Source organism: Alnus glutinosa, chromosome 5, assembly GCF_958979055.1.
Source record: "Alnus glutinosa chromosome 5, dhAlnGlut1.1, whole genome shotgun sequence".
NCBI lineage: Eukaryota > Viridiplantae > Streptophyta > Magnoliopsida > Fagales > Betulaceae > Alnus > Alnus glutinosa.
The window spans coordinates 1,715,649-1,734,321 of NC_084890.1; the positions used below are offsets into that span (position 1 = coordinate 1,715,649).

At 35.6% G+C, this 18,673-nt stretch overlaps 4 protein-coding genes across 4 annotated transcripts; 2 read left to right on the forward strand and 2 right to left on the reverse strand.

Annotated features, from left to right (window-relative positions):
* Window positions 1–1,682: 1,682 nt before the first annotated feature.
* On the reverse strand, window positions 1,683–2,976 carry LOC133868202 (uncharacterized). The gene is made up of 3 exons (XM_062305019.1): window positions 2,359–2,976; window positions 2,059–2,290; window positions 1,683–1,963 (listed from the first exon to the last, which is right to left on the reverse strand). The coding sequence occupies exons 1-3, from the start codon at window positions 2,974–2,976 to the stop codon at window positions 1,683–1,685; spliced, it is 1,131 nt and encodes a 376-aa protein (XP_062161003.1).
* Window positions 2,977–8,981: 6,005 nt separating this feature from the next.
* On the forward strand, window positions 8,982–9,341 carry LOC133868203 (non-specific lipid-transfer protein-like). Its single transcript, XM_062305021.1, has one exon. It carries the CDS (start codon window positions 8,982–8,984, stop codon window positions 9,339–9,341), a length of 360 nt encoding a protein of 119 aa, XP_062161005.1.
* Window positions 9,342–12,835: 3,494 nt separating this feature from the next.
* LOC133868204 (non-specific lipid-transfer protein A-like) lies at window positions 12,836–13,192 on the forward strand. Its single transcript, XM_062305022.1, has one exon. The coding sequence runs from the start codon at window positions 12,836–12,838 to the stop codon at window positions 13,190–13,192; it is 357 nt and encodes a 118-aa protein (XP_062161006.1).
* Window positions 13,193–14,114: 922 nt separating this feature from the next.
* Window positions 14,115–16,740, reverse strand: LOC133869642 (uncharacterized). The gene is made up of 4 exons (XM_062306693.1): window positions 16,254–16,740; window positions 14,955–15,404; window positions 14,573–14,876; window positions 14,115–14,472 (listed from the first exon to the last, which is right to left on the reverse strand). Exons 1-4 carry the CDS (start codon window positions 16,707–16,709, stop codon window positions 14,336–14,338), a joined length of 1,347 nt encoding a protein of 448 aa, XP_062162677.1. The 5' UTR covers window positions 16,710–16,740; the 3' UTR covers window positions 14,115–14,335.
* Between the last annotated feature and the right edge of the window lie 1,933 nt (window positions 16,741–18,673).

Here is an 18,673-nt window from a genome sequence, read left to right on the forward strand (position 1 = left end):
TGTTGATTTGTTTGTAAAAATTTTAATATCGGTTGATTATTGTTAAATTATCACTTATCTCAAAAGTGATTTTGCAATTTCGATTTTTCAAAGTTTCAAACAACTTCTTTTCCAATCGAGCAAAATTCCCTTCTTTCCCAAGAATTCAAAGTCAATTGGTTAGTGATCACTATCATTATATATAAATAACGGAGTGTTTCATGTTAGAATTTTGGTGATGATTTCTGTATTCATAGGAGTGTATTGGATTATGTGAATACCATATATACAACTAGAATGAAACTTGTTCCAAAACCAAATAAAACCAATATCTATTTAAAATGGATAAATATAAATTTCTTTTTCTATTTAGTCAATTTCAGTTTTACGTACGAATGCAACTATATGAATAGGGGGGTTTGATTTTTTCAAACGGTCATAAAATTTAATTTCAAACCTACGTAGGTGTATAGTATATTCAAAAAAACTGAATTAGATTAGAAAACATTAAAGTTGTTTCTTTCACATTTGTTATTCTTTTGTGGATGTTATTTCTTTAGTTCAACTTTAAGAAATATCTTAATATTTGTTCAATTTTAATTTTTTTTTGATATGCTTCCTGATGTAGGCACACGTAAATATGTCTACAACTACCGACTTCTCAAGTGGTCCTTCGTTATGTAAATGTGGAGTTCCTGCACGACTAAGGTACTCTTGGACCTCAAGCAATCCTGGTAAAAAGTGGTACGGATGTCTTAAGTACAAGGTAATTTCAGAGATTATCTTTGTGTTATATGTCGTCATCCAATATTTTATGACATTTTTTTTCGCTTTTTATGCAGAAGGCCGGTGACTGTGATTTTTTTGTATGGGCTGATAAGGAAATGTCACCTTATGAGAAGGGTTTGGCGAAATACCTGAAAGAACTGGAGGACAAAAGGGTTGCTGATAATGACAGGTTCGATGCATTCATTGAAGAAAAGTGCAATCAACATTATGACAAACTGCGGCGGGACTTAGAGTTAGGTCAAAATGACAAAGTTGATGCAATGATTGGAAAAAAATGTAAAAAACATTATGATAAATTACGGCGGGAGTTTGGGATGGGTCAAAATACAACTTGGATGATGTTAAGGGTTGCATTGGTAGTTGTCTTTCTGCTTTTAGTATTTTATGTTAGTGGTTACAGTGGAACTAGAATTACTAAGTTAATGTTAAAATAACAATCATGGATGTAGTTTAGTTGTATGTTTTCATTTTGAATGTTATATCTATGTACGCATCAAACTGAGCTCCTTTGTATTTTGAATGTTATGTACATCTTCTTGTCATGGTGTTATTTAAAATATAGCATTTCAGACATATATTGACACGAACAGACTTTGTGTATTTGATAGTATGGAACATAGAATTAAACAAGCTTTCGTTTATAAACATAAGCATTACTTGTCATAAAATTAAAACCAAACATATTCATCACCTAATACCCAAACTTGGATCTTGTTGACGTTCATCTCATATTCAACTCCCACATATTATTTTTCATTGTATTCCGATATGCGCCCATGTACCTTGCACTCGACTGTGATTGATCTGGTCGTAGTCCAGGTGTTACATGCGTTTCACCTGGCATATTAACCCGCTGTGATACATCGATCCAAGCTTCGCCGTATAGTTGTTGTAGAGCGTGTTTGAATAATGGATCAATATCCCCACAGTCCTTTCGGATGAAGTTGTAGTAACCGTTGGTCCGGTACCTCGTACAGGGGCATATTTTCCAGAATTGGGAACCGATTCTTCAAAATCCCAAACGTCCGCTCCACTGTCGATCGCAATGAAGAGTGTCGGTAGTTAAACAACTCTTTATCAGTCCTGGGTTGGGGTCGTCCCCGGCGAAAGGTTTCCAAGTGGTATCTTTCGTTTCGATATGGAGGCAGGAACCCCTTGTAGCAACCATAAGCCGAATCCACTAAATAATAATATCCTACAAAATACATGTTTTTTGATTTATTATAAGTATACCCTTGTCTAAATAGTAAACCACTATGCCGGTAAATATACTTGTTTTTGTAACAGTACCTTCGTCTGGCGTTGGGAAGTTCATGGTTGGATCGTTTATTGTCTCAGTGAAAATTCTTGCGTCGTGTGCGCTACCCTCCCAACCACTGCATACAAATGTGAAACAAAGGTCAAGGTTCGTCACGCACATCACATTTTGTGTCGGGGTTGAGCTTTTGCCTCGAAAAGGGACGTCACTATGATTCGTCACGCGCGCCATCAGATGTGTGCCATCTATAGCACCTATACAATACTGAAAGTGGAAAGTGGTTAAAATTTTAGTAATAAATAAAAAAAACACACATAATAAAATCTACGGACCTTAAACCACGGGTAATATCGCGAATCACGGGCGACGTAAGGATGAGGAATCTCAGTGCTACAAGGTTGTATGATCGTCTTTCCCAACCTACAAAGTGCCTTGCATACGCGATGACAATATTTGCTAATTGTGGCAGTTGATCGCTGCAGCCTGTCACACACCGTCCTCTGTGACTGGGCCTGTGCAACTATTAGGCAAAAGGCTGCTACTTGCTCAGTGATTTTAACATAGCGGCTACTTCTGAGATAACCATTATGTTTTAAGGTGCAACATAGTTTCATGAATGTAGGAGGAAACATTCTGAAGCGCTCATAGCATGTATTCGGGTTAGGATTGCTCAAAACCCAATGGATCCACATTGCGCCTGTCAAGGAAGACGTGCGTTGCGGAATGCGCACAACTCGGTCCATGTGTTGTATCGTATAATTCAACTCTTGAAGCACACTGAACAGTCTATGAAATGAGTTCTCTAACTCCTCAAGGACCTCTCGTGTGTATCTTGGCCCATCGTCTTCATCTTCATCGTCATCCATGTTATCCAAATTGGGTTCGTCATCCATAATATCTACCCCGTTTACAGCGTCGAAGTTCGAGCTCGATGTACTAGGGCCATCCATGTCAATTAATCGGATCAAAAAAATACTACCTACATGATGATACTAACAACTAATTAATATAACTAAATAGGAATAAGTACGGAAGATAAATATCATAAGGTCGAAAATATCACGGAATAGAGAAGGTAATAAGTCATAACATATCCAAACTACAAACACCGCTAAAAGGCATAAAAATGTCTAGTGAAATGCCAACAACGAAACATAAACAAGGTTCAATCGTCATCGCCCCGAACAAAACGAATCAGCCAGTCTCTCTGGCACGCATCTCCCATCGCTACGAAAAGCTTCGCGTAATTGTTAACGGACATGGCTTCACACGCCTTACGTTGTTGATGAGCATCCAATCCAAACTCAGAGGCCAATGTGCTTATTATGGCAACTGCGTCAAGGAGCCAATCTCGTCCACGCCCGGTGCTACAACCTGCATTCCCAACAGATCCAATGGTCTCGGTCTTGATCAGTGTACGCTCAATTTGATCTGCAATTTTGTAGAATTCCTGATTGAGGTTATGCACCATCACCTCCCCTTTCGACGACCTTTTGCTACTGTGTTGCGACTGGTATGTCGGGGACGCAACCCGCTTACCCTTACTCTTGTGAGTCCGTGGGGGGGGGCTGTTGGGGTTCAGTGAGGTCGATTATGGCCGGTGTGAGGTTCAGGTCGACGCATGCAGTGTCGTCGTTGGCCGCACTTTCCGGGGGGGACTGTGTGCTAGCATATCTGTACCGACCAGTTGCAGTTGTCCCTCCAAAGATGTTGTTCAATAGGGAGTAGTTCGCCGGAGCGCCTTTCCTGAACTTGTAAAATTTCTTCGTGCCGTGTTGCTGCAATACATTGTGAATCTGTTAGGGGATGAATAGCATTTGTCAAATTCATAGAGTAATTGTACAAATGATATTGAGAGACTAACTGCTTTCAGTTGCTCCCATTGACGCTCATCGAGGGCGACCGTGTTGTCCACCTCGTTCCAACCCGCTCCGGTCGCAATGTGGCCGGTAAGGAGGTCAGTGAAGTTCTTCCAATTTTCTCTCAATTTTTCTATTTTCTTCGTCACCTGATCCTGAGTGTATTGTACCCCATCCCCCTCAACACGTTTGTTCAATTTAGCAGTAATGTTGGCGAAGTGGCCCTTGAATGACTGCCGCACACCTTGTGTTGTCAGATCCAACAGTTCATAAACTAGTGTCAACTCATGCTCTTTAGCCCATTTTATTTTACGGGGTTTCGACCGTGTGGTGGATGACGTTGGTACGTTATGCTTCCTTGGGGACTTTCGTGGGGTATTGACATATGACATCTATGAACAGGTGCGAATATGCATATACAACAGTTTTATACACAGTAGATGTTAAGGGTTATATGTCGTCATTAAAACACATCACGAAGTTTAAAATAGATGATCAATCGTTGAAATTTTAAACGGCATCATACCTTTTTAGTTGTCGCACGTGGTCGTAGGAAATATCGTTGGCACTGGAGTGAACAGACACAAAACAATTCAAAGAACACGATTAGTTAAAGATCAACAAAAAATAAATATATATTTTTAAAAGGTACGTATAACTATCCCATTAAGAATACAAATAACGAATATATATGTAAAACAAATAACTAGATGTTTGCTCGCAGATTGAAATCCTGTTCATGATATGCAAATATATGGTGGACAGACAACTAGAGCTCTAAAAAGATTGGTTCGCAGCTTATAATGTCAATACACTTTTACATGTAGCAAGCATATACTGCGCTGAGCTTGTCTGGACATCACAACTCTATACCAAGGGCCAAACATCGTTACATGAAAATATACCTTATTTAAATCAAACACAAATCTAGTAAAAGCAAAACTCTTCAATGTCGTACATAATAGTGAACCCACACATAATGATATTCCATAAGAAAATAAAGAAAATATTGAGTGATTTCTTATATCAAAGTTCTATAAAGAAAATAAAAAGAATCCCAGTGTAACCCACAAAAGCCAGCATACACATGCACACACATAATGATATTCCATAAGACTAGCACTATGAAAAAGAGGGTCTGAAACTCAATCTCAAAAAACTTGTTGAACCATAACGAGTATCCATTTCTTTAAAGACATTTCAATTATTGCATATTAGCCCTTGGATGCAACAAGTTATAACCCTCAACAAGTACGTACATACCACTAGTGCTTAGCCAAAATGGTCAAAACTCAAACTTTATAAGCTCTTCCGGAGATGCCAATGATCCAATAGATACTACTTTTCAACCAAAACCAGTTTGCAACTTTCTTCTAAGAATTAAAAAAATTATTATAAAGTTTGCTTCTATCTCCATGTACTTTACTTTTTGTTCATATACTTGATCCTATCTCAAAAATCTTGATTACCTATTTGCACCAATCCAAGTTGGCAAGTCCTTCTCCATCCATTCATCCCTGATCTTTCCAAAAAGATCTACCAGAGGATCCCTATTCTCAGCCCATTCTTCCATAATGACAAGAATGAAACTTTGACCAATTCTCCAATATTAGGTGCAATCTAACAAACTTGCAGATCGGAGCTATAGTGAGCAAGAATAAATCTGAAATGATAACAAGAGTCTCCATATCCAATGGACAATTCATGGCAGATTCTGAGCTCAAAATTTCTCGTTCTGTGTCTAGTCATTCATAGCAAGGTCACAAACTCTGTAGCACAATATGTATTGATGCTATACCTATAGTAGAAATACAACAAGGAGCTAACATTTAATAAGAGCCGAGTCACATCCTTCATTGTACAAACAGACTCCTCTGTGAGATTTTCAACATAGAAACAGAGTAGCTGTCGACCCCATACTCGGAAAAATCTACACTATCAAACATTACTTGGAGAAAACCCTTAACTAATAAGCCTCTGAACACCTGGTTCCATCAACCTTTTTGATAGAGAGTAAAAACAAACACACAGACTGTACCTTGGAGGTCCTAAAGAAGTAATGATAAGCAAATTTGCCTTCAAGAAATATAACAACAGAAGATATTTTCCTTATTTTCAACTTTCCCTATTTTCTTTCCAACCAGACAAACTACATTTATCAAGAGCTAGCATCAAAATTGAAAAATTTGGGAGAAAAAAAAAACCACACCTGTGAACGTGATCTGGTTGTTGGACCCGTTGTTGCAGAAGTCGTCGACCCTTCGGCCGGGCATGCACCACTGGAGGCGAAGCAGCTACTTTCCCGTGCAACCCGAAATATATTGGACCCACTATACACTGACGTTGGCTGTTGCTGCCTCATTTATAGGCAACTCAAAATAGCAATTTGCAAAAATCAAATTGGTATAATGGGAGAGTAGATTGAAAAGACCGGAAATGGGAAAAACGGATGGACTGTTTCGTCTGGCTCTTGGATGCGAATCGTAGGGTGGTTGAGGTGTAAATGTAGGAAGAACTGCATATTGATGGAGATAGGTGTCTCAGTGGTGTGAGAGGTTTGGGGAGAGGCGCTTTGACGGAGTCCCTCTACGTTCGCTCAGTCTATTCCCGTAGGGTTGCAGGAATTTTTGGGGCATGAGGGTCTCTATACTGTGCAAGCTGGCTGGATTGCAAGAATGGACAAGGAAAGAGAAGGGTTAAAAATGAAAATTTAGCAACTGCAAGTTCTGTGTCAGATCCAAAGCAGAGATTCGTTGTGGAAAAAATGAAAATTTAGCAACTCTGTGAGATCCAAAGCAGAGATTCGTTGTGGATTTTCTTCAACGCACCGGAAGATTGAAGAAAAAACGGGTTTGGGCGTCTCCAGGCGTTGTACAGTAGAGGGATTCGTTTTGTTCAATTTTTTTTGTCTGCTCCTTGGCTGGGTTCGGAGGGAAGGGAAAGGGGAGAGAGAGGGAAGTGAAATTTTAGAGGGGGAAAATTGTTTGGGCAGCAGAGAAGGGTAAAGTAGGAAATATTAGAGTTGAATAGGCAGGATTTTTCAACTCTTTTGTCAGTACGATGCTGACATGAACAGTACCAGTAGAGGGAAAGGGTGGGGGAAGGCAGATAGTAAACAGGGCCATTGTGTCTTTTATCCTAAACGTACGACCAAAAAAAAAAGAAAAAAAGAAGAAGAAAGAAAGAAGATACTATCATAGTTTTTTTATTAGTGAAAAGATAGTTTTCCTATAGATTCTATCCATGTGTATGTCGAATTTAATTCCAAAAAAGTTAATAGTAGTATTGCGCGCAGTCAAGGGTTTAACTTGATGGTACGTGTAACTTATTCAGGCAGAAATACCCCACACCCTCAAGAGAAACAAAGAAAAGGAATTAAACCCTCTAAAAATTAAATTCATGATGTATACTTCTTTTTCTAAGCAAACCATTATATGTAACATATTGGAGGAAAGGGCAATTGGGTTCCTCTACGGGGGTCGGTGGTATATATTGACATATTATGGTTCAAATTAAGAGATCGGTGGTGGGAAAAGAGAGCAGGGGCGGGCCCACCTTCGGCCTTGGGGGGTACTGGCCCCTCAAGGCTGAAGGTTTCCTTAAAAAAAAAAAAAAAAAAAAAAATTCTAAAAAAAAAAAAATTTAAGTTTTGTCCCATCACTTTTTTTTTTTTTCAACTCGGCCTCCCAAATCCTAAATGCTGGCTTCACTCCCGAAAGAGAGAAAGACAAGTTTTAAAAAATAGTTTACGTGATCTCTAAAGTAGCAAATTTGTTGGGGATTCACGTATCATAATTTTTTTTATTGACCAATATTTTATATATGTACTAAACACAAAAAAAATGAATAAAATGTTTTCCAAAAAACATTTTACAGTACCGAAGTCACATATAACCTTAAAAAGAGTTAAGGATAATTTTTGAATTAAAGGTTTATACAATGGTTCAACTTTGTTATAAAATGGAAGATATACATTAATTAAATGGCTTTGTAGTTTTAGTTTCTGAACATAGATGGCAATGAATTAACTTTCTTTCTGGATTCTTTTTTTCCCCTAGAAGTCAAGTTCATTAAATCAAATTTAATGATAGTTATTAATTAATTAGGGTACTCATGGCATGACTCTATTAAATAAAATAAAATAAAACAATAAGAGGAATTGAACCCTCTAAAAACCCTAAATCATGATGTATAAATTCTTTTTCTAAGCAAATCATTATGTATAAATTATTAAAAAATAAAAATAAAAATTCAAACATTAAAAAGCTATAGATCATTGATGAGATGCTTTTGTTTCCACGTAAATTAATGGTTAATTTTAACCAATACGACCGCTAACAATTAAAAAAGAAATTAAAACCCAAAATTCCCAAAACACCCATATATATGAGAAGAGGGAATTGCAATATTGGAGGAAGGGGGAGTTTTCTTTTTGAGAGAAAGAGGTATTTAGGTTCCTTTGTTCGGGTGGTGGTCGCCCTAAGGGAGAAAGGCTGGGCTAGGGGAGGGCGATGACGGTTGAAAAGCGAAAGGTGGTATTGGGGCCGGGGAAGGGGCAATTGGGTTCTTATATGTACGCTTCTTAGAGGGTTTCGAAAATTAAATAGGGAAGTATAAGTTTCGAAAAATGATTTACGCTTTTTTAAAGTAAAAATTTTGTTGATGGTTTGGAAACAATTTTTTATTGACTAATATTAATTTTGTGTCCGCACCAAACTGCAAAGAATAAATAAAATATTTTCTAAAAACATTTTGCATTAAAACAAGCTTAGAAATTACATATAATCTTAAATGGGTTTAAAGATAATTTTGGTATTAAAGATTTATACAGTTTGACTGTCATTACCCATGATTCGACTTTGTCATAAAGAGGAAAGTAAAAAGTGGTTTTTGTAGTTTTGTGTTTGACATAGAGGCCAGGCAATGAATTAACTTTTCTTTTTCGTTTAGAAGTGATGTTCGTTAACTCCACTTTAATGATAGTTATTAAGGGTACTCATGGCCCGACTCTATAAATAGAGCTTGAACTTATCCTCCAAAGCACGTTCATTTCATATTAATTTGTAAAAAAGCAACAATCTTTAGTTCAAAAGAGAATGGAGAACAAAATGATGGGTTTTGCAGTATTGGCATTTGGGTTGATGTTTTTGGTCCTAAATGCAAGTGGGAGACCTTCAGATGACATATCATGCAAGGATGCTGTGACGGCTTTATTGCCGTGCCAATCGTTTTTGGTTGGTTCTGCCCCACCGCCGCCCACTGCTGCATGTTGCGTAGGTGCACAGAATGTTCTAAAACAAGCTGCCACCAGTGAAGTACGCAAGGCTCTGTGTGAGTGTTTCAAAAAGGTTGGAAAAGAGATGGGTGTTAAACCTGAGAGAGCTAAACAGATTCCCAATCTCTGCAAGTTCAACGTTCCTGTACCCATAGACCTCAATGTAGACTGCAGCAAGTAATCTCTCTCCCTCTCTCTCTCTAGATCGATCTCACTCTCTTTGTTTGCACGTGAAAATATATATATATATATATATTCTTGATGAGTTCTTTTAACTAATATGTTTTGCTTCGTTGTACATGCAGAATCCAATGAGGCTGTCATGAGTAATGAGAGATGTGAGTGAAATAAACTTGCGACAGAATGAGCAATTTATCCAAATGTATTGCATTGATAAAAATATATATGGAGCTGGACTGTTTTCGCTGTCTTAGATATGTATGAACAATAGCAATCGAAATGAATAAAATAACTCCTAGTTTCTTTGCAATGCTCAATCTCAACATATTTGGCCTGATGTTCAGTACTCTACTCGATCTTTTGGATTAACCTCCATATATATATAGAGAGTAAGAATGCAGGAGATGCAGTAGAAATCTGAACATGCTATATAGTTGTTACCATTGGTCAAAATCATTTTTGGTTTCAGTCTCATCAGATGAACAACTACTAGATAACCCTACCATTACATTACTACAAGTCTACAACCAATTAAGCAAAGACACGCATGCAGTTTAACCCAATGAATCTGGGGACTTGACCACTCAATTACTCAGTATTTACATATATAAAAATTGCATTACTCCATCTTTCCATTCATGTGAGAGTCTCTACCACATGCTTGGAATGGCGCAAAAAAAAAAAAATGCATATTCTATTAGAGTATATTTGAATTACCCTTAAGTTTGAAATTTAATGAGTATTGTATAGCAATCTAATCTTTATCAAAGATAATACAATGCCCATCAAATCCCTAATTTCAGAATAATCTAAATATACTCTAAAATATTCGAGTGGCCAATAATGCCACCATAAATAATAATAATAATTAAAAAAAAAAACACTTGCAAACTTTTTCGGTGCTTATTTGCCGTTGCATATGGCAGCATGCAAACGGCACATCGGAAAAAACAAAAGATGACTCATAAATCTACTACACACACATATATATATATATATATTAAAAATCTGTTAAACTTTTTATACATACTATTTCTTTTTTTTTTACATGTTCACGTAAGAGGAAGAGAGATGATTCGAACTAGTGACCTCCACTTTATAAGATGTGGTCTCTAACTGATTGAGCTAACCATTAGAAACTTTTTATCCAAGCGTTTAATTCAGCTGTCGGTGAATAATTAAAAAATAACCATTAAAATGGTGGTGTTTATTATCGGCACTTACCAAATGCCGACAATCAGTACTATAGCAGCGTTTGCAAAATGCCATTAAATATGAAATATATCGACATTTTATAAATGCCGAGAATCTTTAAGATTTGACGGCGTTATGTTCACCAATAATTTTTTTTTTTTTTTTTTTTTGGCGTTTTAAAAAGACAGTAAACTTTAAATATATCAGCATTAATTACTTAAATGCCGGTAATTATATACTATCTGTCATCACTTAGCATTTACTATTGAATCAATATCTTTTATGTGGTAAATGCTAAAATAGTAGAATAAAATCATTTAATTTTAAATACTTTTCGATAAAATTATTCTCTCTTTTTTTTTTTTTTTGAAAGAAAATAAAATTATTCTTCTTTTTTTTAACTGAAAATAAAATTATTCTTAAGATCCCATTCAATGCCATGTATTAGAATAAAAAGCATACGTACTTTTTCATTTTCTTTTTTTAAAGGGGCATACGTACTTATATATGATTAAAACCTTGAAAATGGTGTGTCGTAACTATTTTTGTCTAGATTTTATTTAGTTGCATTTAATTGTACACATGGTATCGTGTTATTTAAAATTTTAAATAATAATATACACTACATATATACTACACTTTTATTTCATTAGCTGATGTGACCATGTCCATGAGTCTTTGATTTTTTTTTTTGTTTTTTCTTTTTAACAATGACTGATCTGATCTAAAGGCAGGCCCGACTCGATTTATTTTGAGACCTAAAGCGACAATGTTAAGTGAGACATTTTTTAAAAATATATATATTAATATTTTATTTTATTTAAAAATTAATTTTCTCAATTTTTGGGATGCAAAATTGTTGTCTTTTTAATTTCTGATTGGAATTTTGGCTGTTCAATGCTCATCAGATGGCCCAAAAAAATCTCTACTCACAACATAATTGAATATTATTATTATTTTCATTCTTTCCATTATTTTCAAGAATAGAACGTTTAAAGTTGAAAAATTGATTTTATTTAAGAATGACTTTAATATTATTTGGTTATCTTATTTAATTAATACTATCAATTTTTTTAAGACTTATCTCAAGAATGGAATGTTGGAGAATTAAATGATATTAATTTCTTTTTAATTACTTATTACTATAATTAGGGCCTTCAAATATATATTTTTTTTATTAATATTCATCAATTGGGGGCTTTAGGTGACTCATAATTTTTTTTCTATATACAGTCGGCCTGTGTAAAGGTTGATAAACACGACTACATCATCATAGTAAAATGAAGGTAAGACCGTAAGATAGAGTGTAGTATGTAGTGTTACTCAATTTTAAATGCGGTGATAATATATGCTAATTTGATTTATAAAATCTACTGTTGATCATAAAATAGATTCTCTCACTTTTAGTGAGAGAATCGTATTCCCTTCCTAAGAAGGAAGTGTTTTAACTCCTGTCAATGGTTGCCATAAGGACACCCAGTAGCACACTCTTACAATTAGTAGAGGTTGCTTGTATACTTTATATCGATTTCATTCATGTATTAAAGAAAAAGATATATAAAAATTAAAAAATTAAGAAAAAAAAAATGGAGAAGAAGACGATGGATCTATCTATATTAATTGGCTTTAGGGTTGATGTTTTTGGTCTACAATGTGTCCCCTTCAAATGGCGACATAACATGTATTGATGCCCTAACGAGTTCCATTCCTTGTCAGTTCTTCTTAGAACTCTAAGTAGTGATTTAACATGGTATCAGAATAGAGATCGTAAATTTGAATCTTGTCTCTATCAATTCCCCTTATATGAGCACAAATTCTAATTAGATATGTTTGGTTTCACTCTCCTATAGTACTTTTTTTGTTCAATGATGGATTTGAAATTCGGTTGTACGGAGATATGTAGGGATGCATATGTATCATTTCTCTTTTCTCTAAACCAAAACTAATCTTATCAAAAAAAAAAAAAAAAAAAAAAAAAAAAAAACCCTAAACTAATAAGAAATTATAGGTTTAATTAGTTAATCAATGTTCTTACAATCCTATTGAAGTCTAACTTTAATGCAACGATTAAATGGTGTTAAGACAGTCAAACTGCCCATTGTTTTTTGCTTTATTAGCTACTGACTGCTTTTATTACTTGGATCTTAGAAATGGAAGGTAAAAACTGCTTTTCTGCATAATAAGAAGTGCTTTAACTCGGACTTTAATGACGGGCAAAAAGGCATTGGTGGCACATCCCTATGAGGCTATAAATATATATTGCACTAAATAGTTCATATTTTGAGAATAATCCAAAAGAGAATGGAGAAGAAAATGAAGGGTTGGTCTGTATTGGCTTTTGGGTTGGCGATTTTGGTGTTCAACGCAAGCCCTTCAGATGCTACAATTACATGCAACGAGGCCATTACATATTTGTTTCCCTGCCAGCCGTTTTTGGTGGGATTTGGCCCGAGCACACCAAGCAGTACTTGCTGTATGGGTGCTGAGGATGTGTTCGAACAGGCTAACACCACCAAAACACGCAGAGTTCTCTGTGAATGTTTCAAACAGGCTGCAACAGAGATTGGTACTTTGCCTGAGAGGGCCCAACTGCTTCCCCAATTTTGCAAAATCCATGTTTCTGTGCCCATTGACGCCAATGTGAATTGCAGCAAGTAATCTCTGTGTGTGTGGGTGTGTGCCTACTGTCTGTCTTGTGTGTTGTGCCCAAAAACAGGGTTGCAAATTGCTTTGATGGCTTAAAGTAGGGGTGGCAATTCGTGTTATTGTGTCAGGTTCGAGTTGTATAAAGGTATAGGTATAAGACTATATAGATCAACCTTAATCTAACCTATTTAATTAAACGGGTAAGACATTTCAACCCTAATCGATTAATTTCGTATCGGATTTGTGTCGCGTTCGCAGGTCATGTCAAAAATTGTCAGCTCTTATGTCAAGTTTAGGCCATGTTGAGACACGAGTATAAGTCTATATAAGTCAACTCTAACTAACTAATTTCGTGTCGAGTTCATGTCAAATTCAAAGGTCGTGTCAAAAACTGCCGGCCTAACTCAAAGTAAGTGATTTATGGATCACCAGAGCCTGTTATACGGAATAGTGCATTCTTTGATGTTGCACTGAAGTCTTAGCAATGTGCACTTGCTCTGCTCCACCCCTGAATCCCAATACTTCTGACCTTATTTGACCACTAGTGTTCATAGAATAAGCCATCTTTGAGCATTTTCTTTCATTCTCCAAGTCATAAAGTTCTAGACCAGTCATTTACACGCAAATTCATATTAAGGACTCGGATATAAAGAAATCGTCATCTTATTTGTTAGACACCATGTAGAGCACAATGAAATAGTTTTTTGAATTCTCTCAGCTAATGTGTTTTTTGTTTTGTGATATGCAGAGTTCCTTGATGAAATGTAGTAATGAACATGGGGAAGGACTGGCAATAACTGAAAAATTTATGATCTAATCATGTTCTAGAGCTTGATTCCTTTCTGCAACCTTATATGCATGGACAGCAATTATATGAATAAAAGGATCTGTGCTTTTACCACACGAAAAGTTTTACTGTCTTTGCATTGTGTGCAATAGCATTATCAATCACCATGGATGTATTCCGATGACAAGTTGGTTTTTGGTAATTTTCATTGACCAAAACTACATCATCCAGTTATAAAGATTCACTTAAACCCGCGCAAGCCCAAGTAAAAAAATTTACACTTTTAGCTAATTAAATTTAGGATCCATATGATATGTATGCATAAAACTCTCTGTTTCTTTCTCTCTAGGTAGAAAAATAAAATAAAATTAAGTTATACCGATTGTCTTGTTCAGCATCCACAGCAGAAGAGCCAGTTGAATCACGAAAATGGAGTGAAGCCAGGTTCTGTCCAGCATGAACCCATACACTGTAATTCCTGCTTTATTGTTCTCCAAATATGTCACTGGGGAATTTAGAAAGCAAAACTCAGGATTCATAGTTAACGTGGGAGTTTAGAAAGCAAGAATAAAGCTATACATTGTTTTGATAATCTGATAACTCACCTAGAGCTTGCCTCTTCTGGATTGAGATTGTATGCGCAAAGATTGGCACCATCTTGGTATTGTCAATATCGTTTTCTCCATCTCCTTCTTCATTATCAGATTCCCAATCCACTCTAGTAGGAAATACTTGTGCGGAAGTAATAGGACCCCTTGGAGTCTCACAGTCGGCGTTATCAAAAGAGTTTATTGTGGCGCAGACGTGCCACTTTGCAGCCAGACTTGTAATGGAATATGCTCTGTGTGTAATCTTTGTTGCACTGCGCAAGCATATGCAAAGCCCAGTCACCAGGCTAATGGAGCATATCTGCACCATTACAATTAAGCAGAGTCTATATCATATTGTATATGATCACTAAGAGAAAGAATGCGAAGCAATGCTTACTGCAAGTTCTCCAGCCTTGTAGATATTGACTTTAGCACTAGACCGGGTTGTCATCAGAAGGGAAGCGAGCTGACTTGCCGTGACCAAAACCAGACACAACAAAATGAATGCTCGGAAGCGATGGCTAATGATCCGGAGATTTCTTCTGATTCTGAGGTGCTCCATCAAGATTGATCCCACCTCAGTTTCTTTCTGAAAAGCTTGAGCAAAGTCTTCTAGTTTTAGTATTTGAAGATAGCAAATAAGTCGGAAGAGAATGCATACGAGGAAGAAAATTGACGTCCGATAAACCCATGAACACAGCTCCAATGTGCATAAAATAGTGTCACTGACATAGATGTTACCATAATAGGGAAGCTCGGTGGATCCTGAAACATACCACCATACTTTGTAGGCACAAATGGCGACAAGACATGGCAGGATAAAATTCAACTGAAGCTTCATTGACCTCTGCAATAACAAGAAAATTAAATTTCAATCATTCACATATTGTAATATAGTGAATAGGAAGAAAATAGAGATTGGCTACCATATTTGAACTGTACAGAATTTGTTTGCTTTCTGGGTCATTTTCATTTGAAAAACAAGTGTCTTGTTGCCAAGGAAATGGGAGCCAAAAAAGAGAAACAGGGGAAGGAGTTTACTGCCTAACTAGATTTGTGAGGAAACCTTGCTCTGAAACCCTGTATGAACTACCAGTCTACCAACAATAATCGATCTCTTTCATTTAATTCCACCATTGATTTCTTGCACAAATTGTACCAGAAGTTCCCTCAAAGTTCTGTAATTAGATTTGCAATACATGTTGATATAATCTTGTGGAGGCTGAAAGTTTTTAACAAAGCAATTACTTTCTTTAAACAAATAAATAAATAAACAAGGCCTAAAATTTATTGGATTTGCTGGTAATATGAATGATTCAAAGATTCTATCTATTCACCATTAAATCTTCCAAAAGCTTAACATTCTTCACACATATAGACTCAAATTTCAAAACTTTTCCTTAACAAGTGAGACAAGAAGGCAACGCATAAAATATTTAATTGAAAATAAGAGAGAAATGATAGAAATAAAGTTTAAACTAATTAATGACAGCTTGAATTGTCCTAAAAGCTTAATCAAATTTGAAGGAAAAGGCAATGTATTTTGGCTTTCTCAATTCTACAATCATGTTTCCTTTTGGCTCAATATGCTGAATGATTGACTCAAACGATGCACAGACAATTAAACTCCAAGAAGCAAGATTAATATTGGATATGTACTTGGAAGAAAAGAAATTGAGGAAGAAGAAAAGTGAACCTGGAGCTGTTCTGCATAGCCACGTTGGACTTTCTCGCTGGCATCACATAATTTATCGAGGAAGAGAAACCGTCTCAAACCATATTGACGAGCCCAGCGAGAGAGACAGACGAATGAGAGCGTTGCGAATATGGAAAGAGATAATTGGACGACGGCATGATAAGGCCGGCTATGGTTGTCGTCGCAGGTTGAGCATGAAAGGGCAAAGTGCGATACAAGTGGAATGCCGATGGTTAAAAGGAAGAAGATAGACCATGAGAGACAAGTTCTCCAGATATTGGATTGATCCAGGCACACCCATTTGAGGCATGATCTAAACCTCTTCAATTCTACTCCTTCCTCGTCTAAGTAGCCTGAAACTTGGCTACTTTTTGCCAAGTCAATCTCTCTTTCATCTTCCATAGCTTTGGGAATTTTCTCAAAGTCAGAACCAGACAATTGGAAGAATGCATGCATATAAATAATTGGAACTTGAAAGATAAGAGAACTGGAAATGGTTGTTTTGAACTCTCTCTCTCTCTTTCTTCTCAAAACAGCGTGACTAGCTAAGGTGGCAGGGTGACCATGCCCAAAAAAATACTCTCTAAAGTTCACACGGCCGAAAAAATTACCATTTGAATTTTAGATAATTATTATTGAATTTTGGATTTAATAATAATTTTTACTTCCCCCTTTAAACTCATAAATTTAAAGACGGTTGTTAGAAATACAACAATTTTTTTATAAACTAAAGTATCAATTTACGTGTTTTTTACCACGTTGATTACTAAATCTGGCAAGGTATACACAAATATAGATGGAGTTAGCCACAAAGGCGGGTGCGGCCACCTCCTTGGGTTCAAATTCAAAATAGATAATTTGAAAGAGGTTAAATAATGAAGTCAAAAATTTGACTCGTCAATTCAATTAGTTCGTTACCGAGACAAAAAAATGTTATTTGAGTTGTTATATAAGTTTGGATGGAGCTGTGGTAAAAGCTGTAATATCTCATACATTTTATAAATTTAAATATCAAATTTAAATCACATTTTACTATATTTTATTAGAAATTTATATATATATATATATAGACCACGTCAAAGGTCACCATGATCATATGATTCATATGCGTTTAGCTAAAAGAGAGTAGTCTGTTTCGGCAAAAACCCCGTGAAAAAAGGCGGTGGTTCACATTTAAAAGTCAACGCACGATGTCCTGCGTGTAACATAGTGATAGGTGGAGTGGGTTGGTGCGTTACAGGTGTCAACACGGTTGAGGTTGAGGTTGAGGGCGCGGGTGATAGAAATCTACCGTTCACCAGCGTCTCGATAACCGACGCTCAAACCTGTCAACCAGTGCATGTCGTTGCATTGAACGTGTGATGCCTCCAAAATGGCAAAATATGATCATAAAAATTTGGGATAAAAGAAAAAGAAAAGAAAATAAAAAAATAAAAAAATAATCAATTTGTAATTATTGCATACCACAAGGACCTCCCATGCACTTTTAAACCAAAGGCAGTGAAAAATAATTATGGCATACCACAGGTACCAAATATACAATTATCCCTAAAAAATTATATGAAACATTAATCGAGACAACTTGTGACAGACAAGTTTCTTTGACAATTTGAGCATCAGTTATTAGGATCGGTTTGGATTTGTAATTTTTTTAAAAATATGTATTAAAAATAATGATTTAAAAATATGTAATTATAAAAAATAATTTTGTTTGATAAAATTCCAGTTTAACTTTTTAGAATAGCAAGTTAGTCTATAAAATAGGAAAAGTACAAATAATCTCCTAAAACTACCACTTCATTGTCAATGACTCAATGTCTCCTCCAAATTACCAAAACATGTTAATGTCCCCTAATGACAAAAATACCCTTTATAAAATCATTTTTAAAAAGAAAAACTAATAAAATTATTAAAAAAATCTAAAATAACAAAAAGTTATAAAAGAAACAAAAAACAAAAACTGGTTTAAAAAAAATTGTTTTTATAATTTTCAGTTATTTTTGCATTTTTTTTTTATATTTTTTTTTCATTTTTTTTTTTAGTTTGTATTTTTTAGCTTTAGTTTTTTTTTTTCGAATTTATAAGAACATTTTTGTCTTATTAAAAAAAATTATAGTCATTTTTATTGGTCTTAGGGGGACATTGACATTTTTTGGTAGTTTGAGAAAGAACATTGACAATTGAGTGGTAATTTGAGGGGGATGTGTATTTTTTTTCTTATAAAATTCTATGTTTTCAAAAAAGAACTCATTGCCTGCGATTTGAAAAAAGCAGTTTTCAATATTTTATGTGATTTAGTTTAAAATCACACTCTTTATCTACAGAATTGCAATCCTAATTGCACCATTAATTCCTTTGTTTTGCACTTTTGCTCCTCTTGCGGAGGGAAACAAAGTAAGACGGTTTAAAAACATGTGGGT

Bases quoted from the DNA above. Each gene is read 5' to 3' on its own strand.
- LOC133868203 (XM_062305021.1), top strand. From the start codon at position 8,982: ATGGAGAACAAAATGATGGGTTTTGCAGTATTGGCATTTGGGTTGATG.
- LOC133869642 (XM_062306693.1), bottom strand. From the start codon at position 16,709: ATGCATGCATTCTTCCAATTGTCTGGTTCTGACTTTGAGAAAATTCCC. The intron at 14,877-14,954 runs GTAAGCATTGCT...GTAATGGTGCAG, and splicing joins ACAAGGCTGGAGAACTTGCA to ATATGCTCCATTAGCCTGGT. The intron at 14,473-14,572 runs GTGAGTTATCAG...TAAATTCCCCAG, and splicing joins CCAGAAGAGGCAAGCTCTAG to TGACATATTTGGAGAACAAT.
- LOC133868202 (XM_062305019.1), bottom strand. From the start codon at position 2,976: ATGGATGGCCCTAGTACATCGAGCTCGAACTTCGACGCTGTAAACGGG. The intron at 2,291-2,358 runs GTCCGTAGATTT...TTCCACTTTCAG, and splicing joins GATATTACCCGTGGTTTAAG to TATTGTATAGGTGCTATAGA. The intron at 1,964-2,058 runs GTACTGTTACAA...TGTATTTTGTAG, and splicing joins CTTCCCAACGCCAGACGAAG to GATATTATTATTTAGTGGAT.
- LOC133868204 (XM_062305022.1), top strand. From the start codon at position 12,836: ATGGAGAAGAAAATGAAGGGTTGGTCTGTATTGGCTTTTGGGTTGGCG.